General features: G+C 37.6%; 1 protein-coding gene across 1 annotated transcript in view; it reads left to right on the forward strand.

The window, feature by feature from the left end:
• LOC128657066 (gastrula zinc finger protein XlCGF26.1-like) overlaps positions 1-17,118 on the forward strand; it is a 61,313-nt gene extending 44,195 nt beyond the window's left edge. Inside the window, exon 6 of the mRNA XM_053711293.1 lies at positions 15,506-17,118. Within this exon, the coding sequence (XP_053567268.1) occupies positions 15,506-16,953 (1,448 nt within the window). The 3' untranslated portion in view covers positions 16,954-17,118. The remainder of the gene's footprint in view (positions 1-15,505) is intronic.
• The last annotated feature ends 9,045 nt before the right edge of the window (positions 17,119-26,163 follow it).

The following is a 26,163-nucleotide window of genomic DNA, read 5'->3' on the forward strand; positions in this document are numbered from 1 at the left end:
AACCAAGATGCCAAAGAAATGGCAGAAGCTTTCTGGCCTTTTCTAGAACCGGAAAAGATAACAAATAGACTAGAAGTCTTACGAAAAGATTTCGTAGCTTCAACATAATATTTGCATGCAACGATTTCTCCTTAGAATTCTTAGGATTAGGACATAATGAAGGAACCACAATTTCTCTACTAATGTTGTTGGAATTCACAACTTTAGGTAAAAATTCAAAAGAAGTTCGCAACACCGCCTTATCCTGATGAAAAATCAGAAAAGGAGACTCACAAGAAAGAGCAGATAATTCAGAAACTCTTCTGGCAGAAGAGATGGCCAAAAGGAACAAAACTTTCCAAGAAAGTAATTTAATGTCCAATGAATGCATAGGTTCAAACGGAGGAGCTTGAAGAGCTCCCAGAACCAAATTCAAACTCCAAGGAGGAGAAATTGACTTAATGACAGGTTTTATACGAACCAAAGCTTGTACAAAACAATGAATATCAGGAAGAATAGCAATCTTTCTGTGAAAAAGAACAGAAAGAGCAGAGATTTGTCCTTTCAAAGAACTTGTGGACAAACCCTTATCTAAACCATCCTGAAGGAACTGTAAAATTCTCGGTATTCTAAAAGAATGCCAGGAAAAATGATGAGAAAGACACCAAGAAATATAAGTCTTCCAGACTCTATAATATATCTCTCGAGATACAGATTTACGAGCCTGTAACATAGTATTAATCACAGAGTCAGAGAAACCTCTTTGACCAAGAATCAAGCGTTCAATCTCCATACCTTTAAATTTAAGGATTTCAGATCCTGATGGAAAAAAGGACCTTGTGACAGAAGGTCTGGTCTTAACGGAAGAGTCCACGGTTGGCAAGAGGCCATCCGGACAAGATCCGCATACCAAAACCTGTGAGGCCATGCCGGAGCTACCAGCAGAACAAACGAGCATTCCTTCAGAATCTTCGAGATTACTCTTGGAAGAAGAACTAGAGGAGGAAAGATATAGGCTGGATGATACTTCCAAGGAAGTGATAATGCATCCACTGCCTCCGCCTGAGGATCCCGGGATCTGGACAGATACCTGGGAAGTTTCTTGTTTAGATGAGACGCCATCAGATCTATTTCTGGAAGTTCCTACATTTGAACAATCTGAAGAAATACCTCTGGGTGAAGAGACCATTCGCCCGGATGCAACGTTTGGCGACTGAGATAATCCGCTTCCCAATTGTCTACACCTGGGATATGAACCGCAGAGATTAGACAGGAGCTGGATTTCGCCCAAACCAAAATTCGAGATACTTCTTTCATAGCCAGAGGACTGTGAGTCCCTCCTTGATGATTGATGTATGCCACAGTTGTGACATTGTCTGTCTGAAAACAAATGAACGATTCTCTCTTCAGAAGAGGCCAAAACTGAAGAGCTCTGAAAATTGCACGGAGTTCCAAAATATTGATCGGTAATCTCACCTCCTGAGATTCCCAAACTCCTTGTGCCGTCAGAGATCCCCACACAGCTCCCCAACCTGTGAGACTTGCATCTGTTGAAATTACAGTCCAGGTCGGAAGCACAAAAGAAGCCCCCTGAATTAAACGATGGTGATCTGTCCACCATGTTAGAGAGTGTCGAACAATCGGTTTTAAAGATATTAATTGAGATATCTTCGTGTAATCCTTGCACCATTGCTTCAGCATACAGAGCTGAAGAGGTCGCATGTGAAAACGAGCAAAGGGGATCGCGTCCGATGCAGCAGTCATAAGACCTAGAATTTCCATGCATAAGGCTACCGAAGGGAATGATTGTGACTGAAGGTTTCGACAAGCTGTAATCAACTTTAGACGTCTCTGGTCTGTTAAAGACAGAGTCATGGACACTGAATCCATCTGGAAACCCAGAAAGGTTACCCTTGTCTGAGGAATCAAAGAACTTTTTGGTAAATTGATCCTTAAACCATGATCTTGAAGAAACAACACAAGTCGATTCGTATGAGATTCTGCTAAATGTAAAGACTAAGCAAGTACCAAGATATCGTCCAAATAAGGAAATACCACAATACCCTGTTCTCTGATTACAGACAGCAGGGCACCGAGAACCTTTGTAAAAATTCTTGGAGCTGTAGCTAGGCCAAACGGCAGAGCCACAAACTGGTAATGCTTGTCCAGAAACGAGAATCTCAGGAACTGATAATGATCTGGATGAATCGGAATATGCAGATATGCATCCTGTAAATCTATTGTGGACATATAATTCCCTTGCTGAACAAAAGGTAAGATAGTCCTTACAGTTACCATCTTGAACGTTGGTATCCTTACATAACGATTCAATATTTTTAGATCCAGAACTGGTCTGAAAGAATTCTCCTTCTTTGGTACAATGAAGAGATTTGAATAAAACCCCATCCCCTGTTCCGGAACTGGAACTGGCATAATTACTCCAGTCAACTCTAGATCTGAAACACATTTCAGAAATGCTTGAGCTTTTACTGGATTTACTGGGACACGGGAAAGAAAAAATCTCTTTGCAGGAGGTCTCAACTTGAAACCAATTCTGTACCCTTCTGAAACAATGCTCTGAATCCAAAGATTGTGAACAGAATTGATCCAAATTTCCTTGAAAAAACGTAACCTGCCCCCTACCAGCTGAGCTGGAATGAGGGCCGCACCTTCATGTGGACTTAGAAGCAGGCTTTGCCTTTCTAGCTGGCTTGGATTTATTCCAGACTGGAGATGGTCTCCAAACTGAAACTGCTCCTGAGGATGAAGGATCAGGCTTTTGTTCTTTGTTGAAACGAAAGGAACGAAAACGATTATTAGCCCTGTTTTTACCTTTAGATTTTTTATCCTGTGGTAAAAAAGTTCCTTTCCCACCAGTAACAGTTGAAATAATGGAATCCAACTGAGAACCAAATAATTTGTTACCCTGGAAAGAAATGGAAAGTAAAGTTGATTTAGAAGCCATATCAGCATTCCAAGTTTTAAGCCATAAAGCTCTTCTAGCTAAAATAGCTAGAGACATAAACCTGACATCAACTCTGATAATATAAAAAATGGCATCACAGATAAAATTATTAGCATGCTGAAGAAGAATAATAATATCATGAGAATCACGATGTGTTACTTGTTGCGCTAAAGTTTCCAACCAAAAAGTTGAAGCTGCAGCAACATCAGCCAAAGATATAGCAGGTCTAAGAAGATTACCTGAACACAGATAAGCTTTTCTTAGAAAGGACTCAATTTTCCTATCTAGAGGATCCTTAAACGAAGTACCATCTGACGTAGGAATAGTAGTACGTTTAGCAAGGGTAGAAATAGCCCCATCAACTTTAGGGATCTTGTCCCAAAATTCTAATCTGTCAGACGGCACAGGATATAATTGCTTAAAACGTTTAGAAGGAGTAAATGAATTACCCAAATTATCCCATTCTTTGGAAATTACTGCAGAAATAGCATTAGGAATAGGAAAAACTTCTGGAATAACCACAGGAGCTTTAAATACCTTATCTAAACGTTTAGAATTAGTATCAAGAGGACCAGAATCCTCTATTTCTAAAGCAATTAGTACTTCTTTAAGTAAAGAACGAATAAATTCCATTTTAAATAAATATGAAGATTTATCAGCATCAACCTCTGAGACAGAATCCTCTGAACCAGAGGAATCATCAGAATCAGAATGATGATGTTCATTTAAAAATTCATCTGTAGGGAGAGAAGTTTTAAAAGATTTTTTACGTTTACTAGAAGGAGAAATAACAGACATAGCCTTCTTTATGGATTCAGAAACAAAATCTCTTATATTATCAGGAACATTCTGCACCTTAGATGTTGAAGGAACTGCAACAGGCAATGGTACTTTACTAAAGGAAATATTATCTGCTTTAACAAGTTTGTCATGACAATCAATACAAACAACAGCTGGAGGAATAGCTACCAAAAGTTTACAGCAGATACACTTAGCTTTGGTAGATTCAGCACTTGACAGCGATTTTCCTGTAGTATCTTCTGACTCAGATGCAACGTGAGACATCTTGCAATATGTAAGAGAAAAAACAACATATATATAAAGCAAAATTGATCAAATTCCTTAAATGACAGTTTCAGGAATGGGAAAAAATGCCAAAGAACAAGCTTCTAGCAACCAGAAGCAATAAAAAATGAGACTTAAATAATGTGGAGACAAAAGTGACGCCCATATTTTTTCGCGCCAAATAAGACGCCCACATTATTTGGCGCCTAAATGCTTTTTGGCGCCAAAAATGACGCCACATCCGGAACGCCGACATTTTTGGCGCAAAATAACGTCAAAAAATGACGCAACTTCCGGCGACACGTATGACGCCGGAAACGGAAATAGAATTTTTGCGCCAAAAAAGTCCGCGCCAAGAATGACGCAATAAAATGAAGCATTTTCAGCCCCCGCGAGCCTAACAGCCCACAGGGAAAAAGTCAAATTTTAAGGTAAGAAAAATGTTAAATTAAAATGCATTATCCCAAATATGAAACTGACTGTCTGAAAATAAGGAAAGTTGAACATTCTGAGTCAAGGCAAATAAATGTTTGAATACATATATTTAGAACTTTATAAACAAAGTGCCCAACCATAGCTAGGAGTGTCACAGAAAATAAGACTTACTTACCCCAGGACACTCATCTACATATAGCAGATAGCCAAACCAGTACTGAAACGAGAATCAGCAGAGGTAATGGTATATATAAGAGTATATCGTCGATCTGAAAAGGGAGGTAAGAGATGAATCTCTACGACCGATAACAGAGAACCTATGAAATAGACCCCTTAGAAGGAGATCCCTGCATTCAAATAGGCAATACTCTCCTCACATCCCTCTGACATTCACTGCACGCTGAGAGGAAAACCGGGCTCCAACTTGCTGCGGAGCGCATATCAACGTAGAATCTAGCACAAACTTACTTCACCACCTCCATCGGAGGCAAAGTTTGTAAAACTGAATTGTGGGTGTGGTGAGGGGTGTATTTATAGGCATTTTGAGGTTTGGGAAACTTTGCCCCTCCTGGTAGGAATGTATATCCCATACGTCACTAGCTCATGGACTCTTGCTAATTACATGAAAGAAATGTAATATTCAGTGGGTGCACACTGCGGTACTCAAGCTGCGCAAGAAACAAACATAATAATAGAAGTATATCATGAAGCACATCTGTATGGAATCTAAGCAAGAGATAATTCATAAAGAGCATCTGTTCTTATTTCTTGGTAGATGTCAAATAGATGACAATCCGATGTAGCAATAAAGGGGTGATCTATCTTATCCAGTGTACATGCCAAAAGCAGTATTTAGGTGAAATGTCACGTACCTACGTACAAGAATTTGAGAACATCTAAACTTAATTGAAAAAGGAGATCAAGAAACAAGATTGTACGAACACTTTAGGAGTGTACATAATAATAACATTAAGGATCTCAGTTATTGGGGCATATGTAAGGTTAAAAAAACCATGGTGGGGAGGCGATTTTGACACAAATGATTTATGATATGGGCACCCTATTTCCACTTGGCCTTAACTCTGAACTGGACCTAAACCCCTTTATTTTGGATTAATATATAATAGTATAGCCTGGCTACATGGCTAGTCTAAATTCATGGTACACAGTAACATTATCGATTTACACTATTTTAGTGGCTAATTTATGAACTGTCTACTATGTATGACAGTATAGTTATGTACAGGGACCCGTCATGGATAATACTATGTAATCTAAAGAAGGCTCCTTGAATGTATGATTAGTAAACTTTATTGCACTGTTGGCAGAAATATATATACAGGTGGCCCTCGGTTTACGCCGGTTCAATTTGCGCCATTTCAGAATAACAACCTTTTTATTCAGTCATGTGACTGCTATTGAAAAGCTTTTGGAAAGCAATGCACTAATTAAAATAGCCAGTAGGTGGAGCTGTCTGCTTGTTTTGCAGCAAAGTTATGCAACTTAACAGCCTTAAATTGATCTGTGTACACAGATCAGACCAGATCTATCGAGCAAAATTTAGCAGGCACTTCCCTATTATCTTCCTGTCCAGCAGCTTCAGGTGAGTGTGCCTAACTGCTTATTAATCACTGCAGATTGAAATGCATAGAATAGGTGCAGACCCAATATTATCTAACATGCTAACAATTCAGAGAACTGCTTATAAATGCAAGTAAAAAAACGTTTTTGTTCATTAAACTTAGTTTGATGATGATACAATCTATATTATTAGGTTTATAATGCTGTTTAGCATGTAAAGTCTTAATTTCAAAGCTTTAAAAATAATATATTAGGTGTTACTTATGACAATTTTGGGAGGGGCCTGGAACCTAACTCCCTCACTTCCCATTGACTTACATATAAACTGGGTTTCAATTTACAACGGTTTCAATTTACAACCATTCATCCTGGAACCTAACCCCCGGCGTAAACTGAGGGCTACCTGTATATAGAATATGATAATTCAAGTATTTGATACAGAATATGGCACTTGATTTAGCTGTATTTGTTCAACACTATTTAAACAATGGTTACCCTGAATATGCCTTAATACATGCAAATAATTTTAATATGCTTCTATCAAACTTAACAATATACTTGGTGTGACTTAGTTAAGATTACTGCAATTAATTTTAGCCTAACATGTTATTAGAATATAGATTCCATACATTTTGATTTCACATTTATTTGTTTATAGTAAGTTTTATAATGGTATATGTCCACAGTAAAAATGGATACCACCTTAAATAATACCACCTTTACAGATTATATTGAAAAGAAAAAAGATCCATCCAATCACCTATTAAAATGTGTGTATAACCATCTTGATAAAGCTGTGGTAACGGTGAAATGAGTTGATGGCATATGTTACGGTACCAACAGGATACCAAGGGTTAATACCAGGGAACAATGTCCTGCATACAGAATCAGCACTTCACAACCTCGATCAGTTTCCCTGCAAACATGAGACCAAGCTCCACATTTCAGGTTTAAAAAAGAATATATTTATTAAAGGCTGAATGCCTAGTATTTATACAGGTTTTGACCCCAGATGGGGGGGTTGAATATAACCCTGGCTTCAGGTTACAGAGGGCATTGGTTAAACAGTAAAGCAAACATATGAACAATGCATCAAACCTCTAAGAATTGTCTATTCACAGGTAAAACAGATTAACATATTAAGTACTCAGACAATCTGATGTTGGGCAGTCTAGTTAACATAATCACACAAAACCCAATCAGTTTACCTAGACAGACTCCTGAGACACAATCAGATCTTAAACATACATAGAATACATCTTATTACAGAATATAGGAACAGTTCTTATTAGCTATAAAGTCTTTTATGCCCACTTGGCTTATAGAGTCACAATTGCTCCCACAAGGGGCACTCACACCCTGTACCCATCCTGTATTTATGGATACAGGGTGACATAGACATAAGACAGAGTTATGAAAGTACATGGGGTGTCCAGCATATAAAATTCCATATTTCCATGCAGTCTCTGGGTATCCTTAAGCCCATGTACCTCCAGCCCAAAGAATGTTCCATAACAGGCCCTCCAATGTACAGTGGCGAGATTGGTTTCGTCACATCTCTCCCCTTTTCCAAACAGACTAACAGGGTATCTGACCTCCTGCCGGTCAGTGCCCTGGTTAGTCCAGCAACCCACCCATAAAACACAATTAGTAGTACAGCCCACCCACAATAAATGGTTACTACACCTGAGTACGGGGAAAACTTGTCCATGTCCAGGTGCCTCACCACAGCTGTGTGGGGGACTGGTACGCTGAATTGGTGGGTTGCGAGGTGGGCAGAGACCAGCTGTACTCTGCCCGGGTGCCAGCACTACCATGGAAGTAGCCTGGTGGGAGCCTGGTTGCTGGAGGGGCAGACCGACTGTCTCCCTTTTGGATACATAGCTGTGCTGCTGGAGGGGGAGACCAATCGTCTCCCCTTTGGCTAAACAGCCGTGTTGCTGGGGGACAGGACCAACTGTCCCTACCCCTTGTAACGCAGCCTGCCGCTGGGGAATGGAGTCTGGGCTCCCAATTCCCTGTATATCACTCTGCTGCTGGGGGACAGGACCAACTGTCTGTGCCCCCTGTAACTCAGCCTGCCGCTGGGGAATGGAGTCTGGATCTGGGTCTTTCACCTTGCTGTCCTGCTGAGCCTTCCCAATGGAGTGGAAGAGATCTCGGTAGTCCTGCTCCAGTTCCCACTCCAGGGCTGCTAAGTGAGCCAGGTCTGGCTCTACTTCATGGGGGTCAGCCCAGTCATGCCTAGCCTCCCTCTCATAGAAAATGTCCTGAAGTCTGGTCTGCGCAGGGCTCCCAAAGTCAGGCTCTGCAAAGGACTCCCATAACAAGCCAGGACCATCAAACTCCTCTACCTCTGGTTTGTCATGCTCAGCTGTCCAGGGTATATACTGTGCCATATACCACCAGAGCGCCTGGTAGGCATGTCAGTTTGCTGGGACAATCCATCTGTATTCCCGTTATGAGAGAGAATTCCTGTCCATACAAACAAGGGTTCAAATTCCTCAGTGCCCAGACCAGGGCCAAACAGTCCTTCAAAATCCCATCAGCTTCTTTACGAGTTTTCTGTACCTGCTCTTTATAGGTATCCACAATCCCTTCATACTGACATAGGGTGCCCTTGAGTTGCTGCACCTCACTATGAGCCAGCGTCAGCTTCTCCTCAAGTGTCGCTAAGTTTGTCTTTAATGTTTCATGTCCCACTCTCAAGCTGGTGTTTTCTGCAGTCTGTCGGTGCAGCTTGTCTAGCAGAGATTCACGTTCTAAACGTGCTTTTTCCTCTGCGCTCCTCTTCTCCTTCATCAGCGCATTGTAACGGGACCTCCACATATCAATAGCGGATAGAGATTTACTGAGCTCAGCGTCCTGGGGCTTAGCAGCAGGTGGGTCAGTCTCTGCTGCACGGATCTGGGCACGGGTAGTCACAGGGTTAACATCAGCGGGACCCATAGGAGCGTAGGCAGAAACAAGGGGGGCCAAGTCATTTCCAAGAAGAACATCAGCAGGTAAGTCCTTCTTGACCCCCACATTCACAGGTCTAGCGCCCACTCCCCAATCCAAATGTACCCTGGCAACAGGTAGGCTGAACACATCGCCCCCTGCTACCCTCACAGCCACAGTGTCTCCAGTGTACTGTTTCTCAGACACCAAGTTCTTTTGAAGCATGGTCATGGTAGCACCAGTATCCCGTAGACCACTGACCTTCTTCCCATTCACTTTAACCAGTTGCCGGTTATTCCGGTGGGCAGCTTGCACAAGGTCTGCCTCATGTAGGATGCTCCAGCATTCTTGCGCCTCTACGTAGCGGGCCGCAGGCTGAGGATTACGTGGGATTCCGCAGGCGGGTCTTCTCCAGAACTGCGCTTGGTTCGCTGCGTTTAGGGGACACTCTGGTCTTTTGTGCCCTAGTTGCTTACATCTAAAGCACCGAATAGGTTGTGAGTAGCCCCGCGAATTGAACAGGGCTCTCTGAGGGTAGTTCGTGGCCGGAGGCCTTGTGGTATAGCGGTGCGCCGGGGTTTGGTAACTGGCAGCTGCTGGGGTGACTGGGGGTCTGTACTCCACTCTAGCAGGGGGCTTAGTGGTAGCAGTGTCCAGTTTGCGGGCATCCGTATACTCATCTGCCAAGCGAGCCGCTTCCTGCAGGGTGGAGGGTTTACGGTCCCGAACCCACTCTCTAACTCCTGCGGGTAACTTGTCGAAGCAATGTTCCAACAGGAATAGCTGCAGCACCTCTTCCCCAGATATGGCTTGGCACCCCGCTATCCAGTGAGCTGCTGTGCGGTGCACCTTACATGCCCACTCAAGGTAGGAATCTCCAGCTAATTTAACAGTGTCTCTGAACTGCCTCCGGTATGCCTCCGGTGTAACCACATACCTGGAGAGCAGAGCCTCTTTTACAGTATTATAATCCCTGACTTCCTCATCTGGAATGGCCCGAAAAGCCTCTCTGGCCCGGCCGGATAATTTTCCAGATAATATCGTGACCCAGTCCTCTGCGGGTACCTTGTGTAGTGCACATTGCCTCTCAAAATCCGCAAGGTACCCAACAATCTGTCCTTCTGTTTCCAGGAAGTTTTTAAAAGCTGCAAAATTTACTTTTCTCTTTTCCATCTTAGTCAGTATTGTAATAATCCCCCTCTTCCTGAGGTTAGTCGCTTGCCACCAATTGTTACGGTACCAACAGGATACCAAGGGTTAATACCAGGGAACAATGTCCTGCATACAGAATCAGCACTTCACAACCTCGATCAGTTTCCCTGCAAACATGAGACCAAGCTCCACATTTCAGGTTTAAAAAAGAATATATTTATTAAAGGCTGAATGCCTAGTATTTATACAGGTTTTGACCCCAGATGGGGGGGTTGAATATAACCCTGGCTTCAGGTTACAGAGGGCATTGGTTAAACAGTAAAGCAAACATATGAACAATGCATCAAACCTCTAAGAATTGTCTATTCACAGGTAAAACAGATTAACATATTAAGTACTCAGACAATCTGATGTTGGGCAGTCTAGTTAACATAGTCACACAAAACCCAATCAGTTTACCTAGACAGACTCCTGAGACACAATCAGATCTTAAACATACATAGAATACATCTTATTACAGAATATAGGAACAGTTCTTATTAGCTATAAAGTCTTTTATGCCCACTTGGCTTATAGAGTCACAATTGCTCCCACAAGGGGCACTCACACCCTGTACCCATCCTGTATTTATGGATACAGGGTGACATAGACATAAGACAGAGTTATGAAAGTACATGGGGTGTCCAGCATATAAAATTCCATATTTCCATGCAGTCTCTGGGTATCCTTAAGCCCATGTACCTCCAGCCCAAAGAATGTTCCATAACAGGCCCTCCAATGTACAGTGGCGAGATTGGTTTCGTCACAGCATATTTTAAGAAAGGATCTCATTTATAAATGGAAGATTGCACAAGATTAAATATAACTATTTTTAAAAACTCTGCACAGAGTAGGGATTCAACAGAAACTACGTCTATCCTTCATTGATTAGCTGCCCAAACCAGGTGATACGGAAACACCAACAACATCAGACAAGGAACTTCAGGGAGAAGCGGGGAATAGGCTAGCTACCATACAGGGCTTTGCAGACACCGGTGCCGAGGCTCATCTGAACGGCTAACATAGTAAGCTACTACGGAGATCCAGGGAGCCGGTCCAGTCTATAAGGTAGGCACATAAAGGGGTGTATAAGCCTGTATGTGTGACGCTAGCAACACCACTGGCAGTTTGGACTAATACACAGTTGTCTTTGAACAAACTTATCTATCACTTGAGCGTTACTGGAGCAATACCATAAATTGGGCAAAGTTTATCCAAACAAAAAAGTGTTAACAATATCATCAAAGAATAGACACATTGTATACAGAACACTAAAGTTGAAAAAGCATTAAGGACTTCCCAAAGTTGTTTGTTCTTCACACCATAGGTGCTTGTTTCCTTATACTATGGATATAAGAATATGCAGTGAGCCTTTTTATGTTTTAATTACATTAAGGTTTTTTATGCAAGTGATATATCTTTGATTTGTATATATGTTTAGGATATGACCAGTCATTTTTTATAATTTATAAAATTCTTGTGAATATTAAACTTTCATATATATGTTTTTGCAATTTAAAGAACCAAATTTTTGCTTTCTTTTTGTTTTTAAATAAGTATTATGGTATATACCACTGCCAATTAGACAGATATATATAGACCGTACCCTTTAGCTGCAAAGTGCACATATACACTTTTAAATCTAGTATCAAATACCTTCTACTTCTTAATAATAGACGTCACTGTGCTTCTTGGCATTGATAAAGCCTTTGATGTTTTCTTGTATCCATCTCCTGACTTGTGCCTGTCCACAACATTATCCCAGAGTTCTTTGACAGTGCCTTGTCACCCATAGTTGATTGTTTGCTTAAGTTGCACTACCAGGGAATGAGAGGCTCCAGGAAAGCTCTTATCATGCTGAGCTAATCAATATGCTCACAGCTGATCACAGTTGAAGGTAAAATGACTTTGTGTTTGCCGTTGAGAAGGTTATTAGCTACACCTGATTGAGTTTAAATATAATTTTAGGAGGGGGTGATCCTTTTTCCAACTCGGTAATTCTGTTTTTGAATTGTCTTTATTTTTGCCTGACGTGTTGGTGTTATATGCTTCACTTGGATGTTATAAGTTGCACTGAGTAATTACAACTGGATAAACAAAAACTGTGTCTGTCTTAATTTCAGGCTGCAAAGCAACAAAATGTGATTATTTTCTAGAGGGGTGATTATTTTCAAAACCCACTGTACATCTGTAAATACATATATACACATAAATAGACATATATATATATATATATATATATATATATATATATATATATATATATATATATATATATATATATATATCTTTAGACATGTATATATCTCAATGTTAAAGCTTTTTGTCTTCCTTTTTTAAAAAAAACCTGAGATCTCATATCTTTGAGCCCTTATATCTTTTGTTATGCAATATTTTTTAATCATTTTTTAATAATTTTATTAGATGGTGTTATTATGAGTGTAACTGTACTTTGTTATGTATATTTGGTGTGTTTTGTTACACTTTTTTGTTGTTTTGTGATCTCGTTTACTTTCAACTTGTAATACCAGTACAATTTAACCTGTGCGAAACGAACGCAAAAAAACTATCGTTTGCACTACACACATAGTCTGGCCCTTGGGCTTTGGTCTGCAGACAACAAAGCTAGCCACAATCATACTTTTAATATAAAGTACATTGTTTTGCAGCTGCAATAAGTTATATCCAATTATGAAAGCTGTAGCATGGTTAGCCTTTAATAGTTAGTATGGTGCATTTCAAGTTTCGAGAATTAGAAAATTCACAGTTTTCAAAGGTAAATTACATTAAAAATTGGCAAAATATACAATATATTGCAAATTTGTTTCATTACACATTACTAAACGTTTTACATAAAATCTCAATGTGTTTACTGTTCCTTTAACTACTTTTTTCAGGAGTTAAATGAACTTGCTAACCTCTGCATTTTTGTGTTGCATCTTTGTTTTGAAAAAATATGTCAGCCTTGCTGTACTCCATACAGAAAAGACAGTTGTTTATACATTTACAGGTGGATTCTTTCACCACCCCAACATTTTCGGAATCCACCTGGATGCAGCGTAGGCAAACAAAGCATTAAGAAAAAAAAACATGTAACCGCCCGCACAAGATATTAACAAAAAAAGCACGCAACCGCCTGCACAAAATAACAGAAAAACCTAACAGACCACACGAAGTATAACAAACACATAAACTGCCAACCCCCACATCGCAAAATAATAAAGTAATTAACACCTAATCCATAAATTAAACAACGCAAATAACATAATTAAACAATTAACCCCTAAACTGCAAACCCCCACATCGCAATAAACCTTAAACCGCCAAACCCCCACATCGCAATAAACCTAATTAACCTTTTAACTCCTATACCACCAACCCCCTACAACGTAAATAACTAATTTCATTACTAAGCCCCCTAACCTAACACCCCCTAAATTAATCCCAATTACATAAAATACTGTTACAATTAAAATAAAAAATTCTAACATTAATTTAAAAATAAAACCTAAGATTAAATTACAAAAAAAATATCTAAAATTACAAAATATAAAAAAGTCTAAAATTACAGAAAAAAATGAACAAAATTATCAAAAATAAAAACAAATAAATCTAATCTAATACCCCTATGAAAATAAAAATCCCCCCAAAATAAAAACACCCCCTAAACTAAACTACCTATAGCCCTTAAAAGGGCCTTTTGTATGGCATTGCCCTAAGTTAAACAGCTCTTTTACATGAAAAAAATGCTGTCCCCCTAACCCCCTAAAAGTAAAACAACCCCACCCACCAAACCCCCCAAAATAAAAAATCATAACACTAAGAAAACCTAAGCTATCCATTGCACCTAAAGTGGCATTTGTATGGGCATTACCCTTAAAAGGCAATCAGCTCTTTTACAGCCCAAAAATCCCTAATCTAAAAAAACCAACTAACACTAAACTACCAATAGCCCTTAAAATGGCCTTTGTACCAATTACCCCTAACAGTAAAACCCACCCAACCAACCCCCCAAAATAAAAAACTAAGTCTAAAAAAACTAAGCTACCCATTGCCCCTAAATGGTCATTTGTATGAGCAATCAGCTCTTTAGTGTCCATTAAAAATGAAAAAAAAAACTAATCTAAAAAAAAACACAAAAAACAAAACAAAAAAAACCTAAGTCTAACCACGAAATAGGTACTCACAGTTCCTGAAGTCCGGCGGTGAAGGTCTTCTTCCAGGCGGCTCCATCATCTTCTTTCTTCAATTGGAGCAAAGGCGGCACAGAGGTGTGGAGCGGTCTTCCCCGATGCATGGATCCGGAGCAGCAGTCCTCAGCGGCGTGGAGGCTCCTCTTCATGCAGTCGTCTGCTGCACACTGAAGATTGAATAAAAGGTACCCCATTTATATTGGGGTACCTTGCATTCCTATTGGCTGAAATTTTGAAATCAGCCAATTGGATGAGAGCTACTGAAATCTTATTGGCTGATTTGAACATCCAATATGATTTCAGTAGCTGTAATCCTATTGGCTGATTTCAACATTTTAGCCAATAGGAATGCATGGTACTCCAATTCGCATGCGGTACCTTCCATTCAATTTTTAGTGTACAACGTAGATCGTATGAAGAAGAGCCTCCATGCCGATGAGGACCACTGCTCTGGATCGCACATTGGGGAAATACCGATCCGCAACGCCTTTTCTCCGGGTGAAGATATAAGATGATGGAGCCACCTGGAAGAAGACCGTCGCCTCCAGACTTCAGGAACTGTAAGTACCTATTTCAGTTTTATTTTTTTGGGTGTATTTTATTTTTTAGATTAGGGCTTTTTTTATTTTTTAATTGACACTAAAGAGCTGATTGCCCTTTTAAAGGCAATGCCCATACAAATGCTCCTTTAGGGGCAATGGGTAGCTTAGGTATTTTTAGACTTATTTTTTTTATTTTGGGGAATTGGTTGGGTGGGGGGTTTACTGTTAGGGGGTAATTGTTAATTTTTTTAGCTAAAAGAGCTGTTTAACGTATCCACCAATTAGCAAGCACTACCTAGGCTCTGAACCAAAAATGGGCTGGCTCCTAAGCTTGCATTCTTGCTTTTCAAATAAAGATACCAAGAGAACAAAGAAAAATTGATAATAGAAGTAATTTAGAAAGGTGCCTAAAATTGCACGCTCTATCTGAATCATAAAAAAATAAATATGGGTTTATTATCCCGTTAAGCCTTAGCATGGAGGCTGGGAAATGGTCTAGGTGTCATAACCTGTCTTTTACCCTTGTGGCAGATACTTATTCAGAACAGTTCAAATGTTTTTAGAATAATTATGCTAGTAATAAATAACATTACTCTCATATTTCTTATTAACAGATGAACTCACAAACTGCTGTTATCCTTGTCATGGTCAGAGTGCAGATGCTTCTTCCAGTCTTCTTCAAAAACAAAGAAACCACATAGGAAATTTATGTTCTGAATGTGGGAAATGCTTCACAGATAAATCATTTCTTTTTGACCATCTGAAATCTCATGCAGGAAATAAAGCATTTCCATGTTCTGACTGTGGGACATGTTTTACTCAAAATTCAGATCTTATTCATCATCAGAAAATTCATACAGGAGAGAAAGCATTTTCATGTTTTGAATGTGGAAAAAGTTTTACTTGGAAATCATATCTTATTAGGCATCACAAAGTTCACACAGGAGAAAAAGCATTTTCATGTTCTGAATGTGGGAAATGTTTTCCTCAGAAATCTACTCTGATTACACATCAGAAAATTCATACAGGAGAGAAATCATTTTCATGTTCTGAATGTGGGAAATGTTTTACTCAGAAATCATCTCTTATTACACATCAGAAAATTCATACAGGAGAGAAAGCATTTTCATGTTCTGAATGTGGGAAATGTTTTACTTTGAAATCATTACTTATTAGGCATCACAAAGTTCACACAGGAGAAAAAGCATTTTCATGTTCTGAATGTGGGAAATGTTTTCCTCAGAAATCTACTCTGATTACACATCAGAAAATTCATACAGGAGAGAAATCATTTTCATGTTCTGAATGTGGGAAATGTTTTACTCAGAAATCATCTCTTATTACACATCAGAAAATTCATACAGGAGAGAAAGCATTTTCATGTTCTGAATGTGGGAAATGTTTTACTCAGAAATTATCTCTTATTATACATCAGAAAATTCATACAGGAAAGAAAGCATTTTCATGTTCTGAATGTGGTAAATGTTTTACTTTGAAATCATATCTTATTAGGCATCACAAAGTTCACACAGGAGAAAAAGCATTTTCATGTTCTGACTGTGGGAAATGTTTTCCTCAGAAATCCTCTCTTATTACACATCAGAAAATTCATACAGGAGAGAAAGCATTTTCATGTCCTGAATGTGGGAAATGTTTTACTCAGAAATCATCTCTTATTACACATCAGAAAATTCATACAGGAGAGAAAGCATTTTCATGTTCTGACTGTGAGAAATGTTTTACTCTAAAATCATGTCTTATTACACATCAGAAAATTCATACAGGAGAGAGAGAATTTTCATGTTCTGACTGTGGGAAATGTTTTACTCAGAAATCCAATCTTATTGAACATCAGAAAATTCATACAGGAGAGAAAGCATTTTCATGTTCTGTCTGTGGGAAACGTTTTACTCGGAAATCATATCTTATTATGCATCACAAAATTCACACAGGAGAAAAGGCATTTTCATGTTCTGACTGTGGGAAATGTTTTACTCAGAAATCATGTCTTAATAGGCATCACAAAATTCACACTGGAGAAAAAGGAATTTTCATGTTCTGACTTTGGGAAATATTTTTTTTGGAAATCAAATCTTATTGATTATCTGAAAATTCATACAGGAGAGAAAGAACTTTCATGTTTTGGCTGTGGAAAATGTTTTACCAGAAAATCAACTCTTATTGATCATTAGAAAATCAATACAGGAAAGAAAGCATTTTCATGTTATATATATAAATATTTTTTTTATTGAGATGATATATGTATGAAAGAAGTTTTGATTTCGGAACATAGTCTTCGAATGACTTACAATACAAACAATTCATAAAATGAACATATAAACATGTTGCCATGTCATATATCAGTGCAGATGGATGATCAAAGTTCAATGGCAGAATATAAGAAAATATATAAATGAGAGAAAGGATTTTTATGTTATGAATGTGATAAATACACTAAAAGAAAATGAATACCCGTTAAGACACAAACAATAATAAATCAAACAAAAACAATGTGTTAGTGCAAAAAGGATATTCCAAAAAAGTCAATTGGAGATTAAGTGCCAACTCCAAAAGTGCATATGGGATCCCAGGGATTACTTCTCAGTAGAAACAAATGCTGCAGTTGAACTCCAAGGGTTAATTTAACCTCAAATAAAACAGATCAATGCTGCCAATAGTGAAGTCCTGTCACACTACAGAGTTAATTTACTTGTAAGTTGTATACTCACATGCTGCAGTGCTTCACATCAAGCTCTAGATATAAACGCAACAGGAGCAGATAGAAGTGAACTCAGATGAATGTTAAAACAATTTATTAAAACATGTGTTTAAAATCACAGGGGTTTAAAGAGAACTACCACAGCTAGAACATCAGTATATTGCATAGATTGTATATTGTAAATGATGTCTATGATTACGGTTTGCAGTTCAGAAGGTTGGACTCTGCCCACAACGTGATGTCACACGCTCAAATCCGACGATCGTTTCACCAAATTGTCGCTTGGCTTTTTCAGTATACAGATTTTCTAGCTGTGATTGTTCTCTGTAAACCCCTGTGATTTTAAACACGTTTTAATAAATTTATTTTAACGTTCATCTGAGTTCACTTCTATATGCTCCTGTTGGAGTCTTTCATTGCGTTTATCTATCTAGAGCTTGATGTGCATGTGAGTATACAACTTACATGTGAATTAACTCTGTAGTCTCACAGGACTTCACTATTGGCAGCATTGATCTGTTTTATTTAAGGTTGACCCTTGGAGTTCAAATGTAGCATTTGTGTAGCATGAAATATACCAAAATGGGCCTAGATCAAGTAATCCCTGGGATCACATATGCACTTTTGGAGTTGGCACTTAAAGGGACACTGAACACAATTTTTCTTTCTTTCATGATTCAGATATAGCATGACTTTTTAAGCAACTTTCTAATTTACTCCTATTATCAATTTGTCTTAGTTCTCTTGCTATCTTTATTTTAAAAGCAGGAATGTAAATCTTAGCAGCCAGCCCATTTTAGGTTCAGCACCATGGATAGCGCATGCTTATTGGAGGATTACATTTATCCACCAATAAGCAAGCATAACCCAGGTTCTCAACCAAAAATGGGCCGGCTCCTATGCATCACATTCCTGCTTTTTAAATAAAGATAGCAAGAGAACAAATACAATTTGATAATAGGAGTAAATTAGAAAGTTGCTTAAAACTGCATGCTCTGTCTGAATCATGAAAGAAAAAATGTGGGTTTAGTGTCCCTTTAATCTCCATTTGACTTTTTTGGACATATCCTTTTTGCACTAACATTGTTTTTGTTTGAATGTGATAAATGTTTTGCTTAAAAATTTAAATCTTATTACTTAATTTTAACTTATTACTTAACTTATTACTTAATTTTTAAACTCTTAAGTGCAGAGACATTTATTCATCATCAGTACAATGTCTAGAGTGCTGGTGATGACTACATGTGGACCTCTGGTGGACAAGCTTTAGGAACTGTGTAAGGATCCCTCTGCATATCAAGTGGTTACTAGGTGGCCTAGTGCGTTTGTCATCCCCAGGGAAATCTGGGGTTCCTATATAGGTTTGAATAGCCAAGTGATCATCTAGCACAATTAAAGTGTGTCTTTATTTGAGTTTCATGTGAGGGAGTCCCTATGTGCAGAGCCAGAGTGCGTTCGGTGCTCCGGCTCCATATGAGGGCAGATGCCTGATAGTTACAGGGGGGACACTAAGCTACAGAAAATATGTTCACAATTATAAAAAAATATATATTTTTTTTTTTAAAAAAAAAAGGCAGTTTATAGGTACTGGCAGACAGCTGCCGGTACCTAAGAGGGTGCCTAACAGTTAGAGGGGGATGTTTAGAGAGCTGTTTGGGGGGGGGTCAGGGAGGTTGGGGGTAAGGGGGGATCCTACACGGCAGAAAACATATATATTGTCAAGGTATATGTAAGGTTAATAAATATATATATTTTAAGGTTAATAAATATATATATGTCCCTGTTACTATATAGGGAGCTCAAAGAAAGAATAAAAGAACATAAAAGGGACATTAAAAACAAATGTACTAAAACTAGCAGTGTGGCTCATCATTTTGCAGAATTCCATGATAGCAACAAGAAAATTCTAAAATTTAGGGGCCTGGAAATAGTGGACCTTAAAGGTAGAGGAGAAAATCTAGATCAGATTTTATTATGCAAAGAGAGTAAATGGATTTTCAATCTAAAAAAGCCTGAAACTAGAAGGCTTGAATGAAGAGTTAAACTTTGGTTCATTTCTGGGAGATTGAATTGTAATATAGGATAATAGAACTGGTATGAATAAAAGTATCTATCTTAATCACACTGAATACATTCTGAAATAATTATTCTATAGCTGTATTACAAATATAGATTATAAAATATATATGGATTAGGATTCAATTTTGACTGCTATGTGAACAAAAATACTTTGTTTTTCATTAAGAAATGTGTGATCAAATTATGAACTTATAGATTAGTTGCAAACATTGTGATTATAAGAATATAGCAAAGTAATGTAAATAGTATTATATGTTTAATATTTCACCTAAGAGGCTTGTACATATTTCAACGAAGGTTTTGAAGGTGGAGCATCCTGTTTAAATTTCATGGAGTGTATTCTCCAATCATGCACAGCCGGAAGAAGCCCGAAGGAAACACGGGTGAAACGTGCGTAGCTTGTCTGTATGTTTGAGCGGTGCACCAGCTAAGCACCGCCTAACAGCTGATCCCCCAAGAGAAGGAATATTTCCGCAAAACAAAAAGGCGTGCGGATGCACTTAAAGAGCCTACAACAGCGGAGGAGAAAAGGTAACGAATCTGAAAGTCCAATTCCGGTTCTGAAGATCGAATCATTGGATGTAACGAGCAGGTAGTCCTATTGCACCATAACAACCAAGTTAACAGGTATTTGTTTATCGTGTGATATTATGCTGAACAAGCCGTTGAAATCAAGACAAAAATGGCATTGTGAACTTGCTAACTCACGATATCCTGCCTAAATTGATACAAGTTGCAATCCTGTATTGGGTATGTTGCTAATTTTGGTGCAGAGCCTGCATTAACGTTTATCCACATCTTTTGGATTATAAATATGCTAATAAGTGGCATTGTGATTTAAATTTCCAAGTGTACCGGATTACTAACGGACTAACCTAAGAACTCTCCTTTACAACCCGGGTTGTGATTAATAAGCTCATATATTTGGGGGAAATGTTAATATCACATTATGTTGCTATGATGCATATATAAACAAATGTATTCACGCATTTTAGTGAGTGTGTTCTATTATATTGTATTTTTTACTTTAACTATATCTAGAGACTAGCACATAACTGTCCATTACATAGTTTGTTGCTGGATTAATAAAAGTACTTTTTCTCTCTTTATATATAAATATATATATTTATTCAGATGTCTGACTGGTCAGTAGAAAATGATTGATTTCTTTCAGACAAACTGACTTTAATCAGGTGAGAACAATGGAACATTTGGTACTTAATTAAAATGACCATTCCAGAGAAAAACAGATTACTTCAAAGATAATCATCTGTATATTATATATATTTCACATTTGTTTCCAAGGATATCCCACGGAGGCGTGAATTTAAGATCCATATCAGATGATCACTGACCCCTAGTTCTGCTCTAAAGCCACCTATATTGCCTCTCATAAATTTTGGAGACATCAGTTCTATTTACTATAAAACCCCCCTTGCCAAATATTTTAAGCTGAATGAAAACTTGTTTATCCTAATTAAAAGATAACATAGTCTTTATAACAAACAAAGAACGGATGGAGACGAAGTTCTGAGCATAAACCAGATAAGCTAGGCAAGATCCCTAGGAACTGATAATTAACATAAACTTGTTAAATAGCCCCTGCGGTGTCAAATATACAAGTATTGAACCATGGACTACAACAACAACAAAAATAAAAACATTCTTTTTATTCTCTCTGTTCTCCAGAAATCTAATGAAAATTATAAGAGCAACTGGGTTAATGAGATATCTGGGTAAATAGATATATAACAATGCATAAACTGCTGGATTTTATATAATTTCAGATCTACATAGAAATGAATGTCCATATATATATATATATACAGGGAGTGCATAATTATTAGGCAAGTTGTATTTTTGAGGATTAATTTTATTATTGAACAACAACCATGTTCTCAATGAACCCAAAAAACTCATTAATATCAAAGCTGAATAGTTTTGGAAGTAGTTTTTAGTTTGTTTTTAGTTATAGCTATTTTCGGGGGATATCTGTGTGTGCAGGTGACTATTACTGTGCATAATTATTAGGCAACTTAACAAAAAACAAATATATACCCATTTCAATTATTTATTTTTACCAGTGAAACCAATATAACATCTCAACATTCACAAATATACATTTCTGACATTCAAAAACAAAACAAAAACAAATCAGTGACCAATATAGCCACCTTTCTTTGCAAGGACACTCAAAAGCCTGCCATCCATTGATTCTGTCAGTGTTTTGATCTGTTCACCATCAACATTGCGTGCAGCAGCAACCACAGCCTCCCAGACACTGTTCAGAGAGGTGTACTGTTTTCCCTCCTTGTAAATCTCACATTTGATGATGGACCACAGGTTCTCAATGGGGTTCAGATCAGGTGAACAAGGAGGCCATGTCATTAGATTTTCTTCTTTTATACCCTTTCTTGCCAGCCACGCTGTGGAGTACTTGGACGCGTGTGATGGAGCATTGTCCTGCATGAAAATCATGTTTCTTGAAGGATGCAGACTTCTTCCTGTACCACTGCTTGAAGAAGGTGTCTTCCAGAAACTGGCAGTAGGACTGGGAGTTGAGCTTGACTCCATCCTCAACCCGAAAAGGCCCCACAAGCTCATCTTTGATGATACCAGCCCAAACCAGTGCTCCACCTTGCTGGCATCTGAGTCGGACTGGAGCTCTATGCCCTTTACCAATCCAGCCACGGGCCCATCCATCTGGCCCATCAAGACTCGCTCTCATTTCATCAGTCCATAAAACCTTAGAAAAATCAGTCTTGAGATATTTCTTGGCCCAGTCTTGACGTTTCAGCTTGTGTGTCTTGTTCAGTGGTGGTCGTCTTTCAGCCTTACCTTGGCCATGTCTCTGAGTATTGCACACCTTGTGCTTTTGGGCACTCCAGTGATGTTACAGCTCTGAAATATGGCCAAACTGGTGGCAAGTGGCATCTTGGCAGCTGCACGCTTGACTTTTCTCAGTTCATGGGCAGTTATTTTGTGCCTTGGTTTTTCCACACGCTTCTTGCGACCCTGTTGACTATTTTGAATGAAACGCTTGATTGTTCGATGATCACGCTTCAGAAGCTTTGCAATTTTAAGAGTGCTGCATCCCTCTGCAAGATATCTCACTATTTTTTACTTTTCTGAGCCTGTCAAGTCCTTCTTTTGACCCATTTTGCCAAAGGAAAGGAAGTTGCCTAATAATTATGCACACCTGATATAGGGTGTTGATGTCATTAGACCACACCCCTTCTCATTACAGAGATGCACATCACCTAATATGCTTAATTGGTAGTAGGCTTTCGAGCCTATACAGCTTGGAGTAAGACAACATGCATAAAGAGGATGATGTGGTCAAAATACTCATTTGCCTAATAATTCTGCACTCCCTGTATATATATATATATATATATATATGTGTTTTGAAAACATAAAAGGTCTTACTTAGCCTCTGTGTTTTTAAGAATATTTGTGGACCTAAAAGTAAATGATTAATAATACTTAATTTTATTTCAGATGGACCATAGACATATGAATGCTTAAATCATTTCTAACAATTGTTTCCATTTCTATTGCAGGCATCAATTCATATATGCAGAAATTGTCGGAGACATAGAACATATTATATTACGTGAAAACATATATAACAGAATGTATAAATGCCATTAATTTCAGAATAATTGGCAGTATAAATTATTATAATATAATGATGTTAAGGGCATACTGTGTTTCATGTCAAATTGATCAAAATAATATGATATAATACAGTACATATAAACATAACTTATTAATGTAAGGAAATTATGGCATTTATTACACATTTTAAAGAAATATTTTCTTTCAAGTTGGGGTAGTAAATGTATGGCTGTGTTTGTCATGCTACATGTATTGCTATGTCTGTTTGTAATACTGCCACCCGATGGACAAGGTACGGTGTTGCGACACAGGTATTACAGACAGGAGATGATTGGCTGTTAAAGAATGCATCTCCTTGGCAACCTGCATTCACAGGGTGAGCCAATCAGAAGGGACAAGCAAAAAGGGCATAAACGAACTAGGTCTTCAATGATTATAAAATAGGAGTAGTGAATGCACAAGGCGACAGTTTTTTGTGACTTGCTGAGACAAAAGTGTTTTTAATTTTGGCTGCCTGGAAATACATTTCACTTCAGCAAGGAACTGGAAGCTTATCCCTGATCTATGCAATAACTTTTCTTTAAATGAGATGACCTAAAGACCGCTTCAAATTGGTAAAGTATAATTGTTCTAATTTTTAAAAACTTGAAACAAAGCTTATTGGTAAGAACATAGTCAATTTGTATTCAATAGATTTAGAGAGCAGTCTGCATTTTACTAGTATTCAGCCTGTGTATGGTTAAACAAATCCTTACTGCTAAATTGTTTTATCTGTACAAATATATAGTTATAACTCAGAATTGGGTTTTTGTATAAATAATATATACAATTTCTGATGTTTTAATAGAAGTGTATATTGTACTATTGTTTAAATTAGCACTGTAAATCGTATTGCTGAATGTTTGTAGCTGCTATTTTAAATCTCATTATAATATTTTAAATGCAACTGAATGAAAGGCTATTTGTAAATAAGGCTGGTTTTGAAAGTAAATTTGCATGAGCTTTGCATAGCATATTTTATTTGAATAGTTTTAAACGCATATAGTGTCGGCTCATATTCTAATTCTCACGAATATACACATTTCAATATGTTCATAAATATTCACTAATTATAAAGAATTCAGGTATTTATATTAATTTTGTTGTCTTAGTAGAAGTATATTGATTGTGGGTTCAGTCTAAAGAAAGATTGTTAAATATATTCCCTGCCATATACTCACACATTGTTTGGAGAATACTGCTAAGATTCTTATAAATACACTGACATATTATGTGGAGGCACTGCTGAGATATTATAAATAATTATCATATTGATACAGTATATTTGTGGTAAATAGAAATTATTATAGAAGAGAGAAAAAAAATTCATATTTCGAATTGATATTTTGAAAATATAAGGGTTTTTTTTAAAATTGAAATATTGATTTTCGTGTTCAAGATTAATATTAATATTTTTAAATATTTTTAAAAATTAATTTTTTGAAAAATGTATAAAAATATTAATTTTTCATATTAAAAAAAATAATCAAAAATATTAATTTTTCATATTTCAAAATTCATAAAAATATTAATTTTTCATTTTTCAAAATTAATCAAAAATATTAATTTTTTATATTTTAAAATTCATAAAAATAATGATTTTTCATATTTCAAGATTAATAAAAATATTAATTTTGTCATATTTCAAAATTGATATTGATATTTTGAAGATATACATTTTTTTTCCTCTCTCTTATTAGTCAAAATTGTATTAACGTTTTTATCTTATTAAGTACAACACTAAAATAACGATGTCTTCAGCAAAAAGTAATGCTAGCATTTCTGTGCAAGATGAAATTGTGTCCTCCCCAAGGTCCTCCGTCAATGAAGTGATTCAGAAAAAAACGCTCAAATTAGACGCCATGAATCACATCATGACTAGACTTGATATTGGCGGACGATGTCTCCAGGTATATTAATGAGTGTAAAGATAAGGCCAAATATTTAGTTAAAGATATGTGGTTTGAAGATGGGGAATTATACCAAATGTTACTGCAACTTAATAGATGCACGGAACTTAGGGGGCGTGATGAATTAATTTTCGAAACTTGGCCGATCCTAATATATTTGAGCTGTGAGATGTCTAATGAAATGGCAGGACAGAATAGACAATTAGGGTGGCTAAGGGATGAAAATAATTAATTACGAGAATTTCAAGATGCATTTATTCAGGCAAAGACAGAGGTTTCCATGCTAGCCAAAAGGCTTCTGGCTTAGATAAATATAATCAGGAATTAATGGCTGATTTTAAAGCTTTCGAAGAAGAATATAAAAAGTGCCAAGATGAAAATAAAACTTTAAAAGCTAGATATCATGAGGCTGAAAAAGCATACGAACAGGCAATAAATAAATTACAGAGACAAATTAGCAGCTATAAGGACTGGGACAGAAATGAGAGTCAAGATCGCATGCGGGAGGATAGACAAAGATACCCAAACTATAGCCCTAATTCAGACCCAGGTAACTTTTCGGTTGAGCGAACAAGTCGCTAATATGAGTCAAAAACTTACGGCTCAGCAACCGAACAATACTTTTTTAGGGGTGCAGCCAGTGGTCAGCAATGGACCACAGGCACAATCATAAACACTGCGGTATCACCTAAGAGGGAGGGGAGAGATATACAAAATGTAATAATAAATATCAATGATACTAATCATGTTCTCTCCCCACAGACCGGAAATGGACGATTTAGCCGTGATGACAAGCAACCTCATACGAGAAAAATTAACAAATCTCTTCCTTTGCAGCACACTCTTAACCTTATTTCCACAGATGCAGTACAAAAGAATCCAGCCGACCCTGTCATAGAGGAAA

Source organism: Bombina bombina, chromosome 4 (assembly GCF_027579735.1).
Source record: "Bombina bombina isolate aBomBom1 chromosome 4, aBomBom1.pri, whole genome shotgun sequence".
In the NCBI taxonomy this organism is placed as follows: Eukaryota; Metazoa; Chordata; class Amphibia; order Anura; family Bombinatoridae; genus Bombina; species Bombina bombina.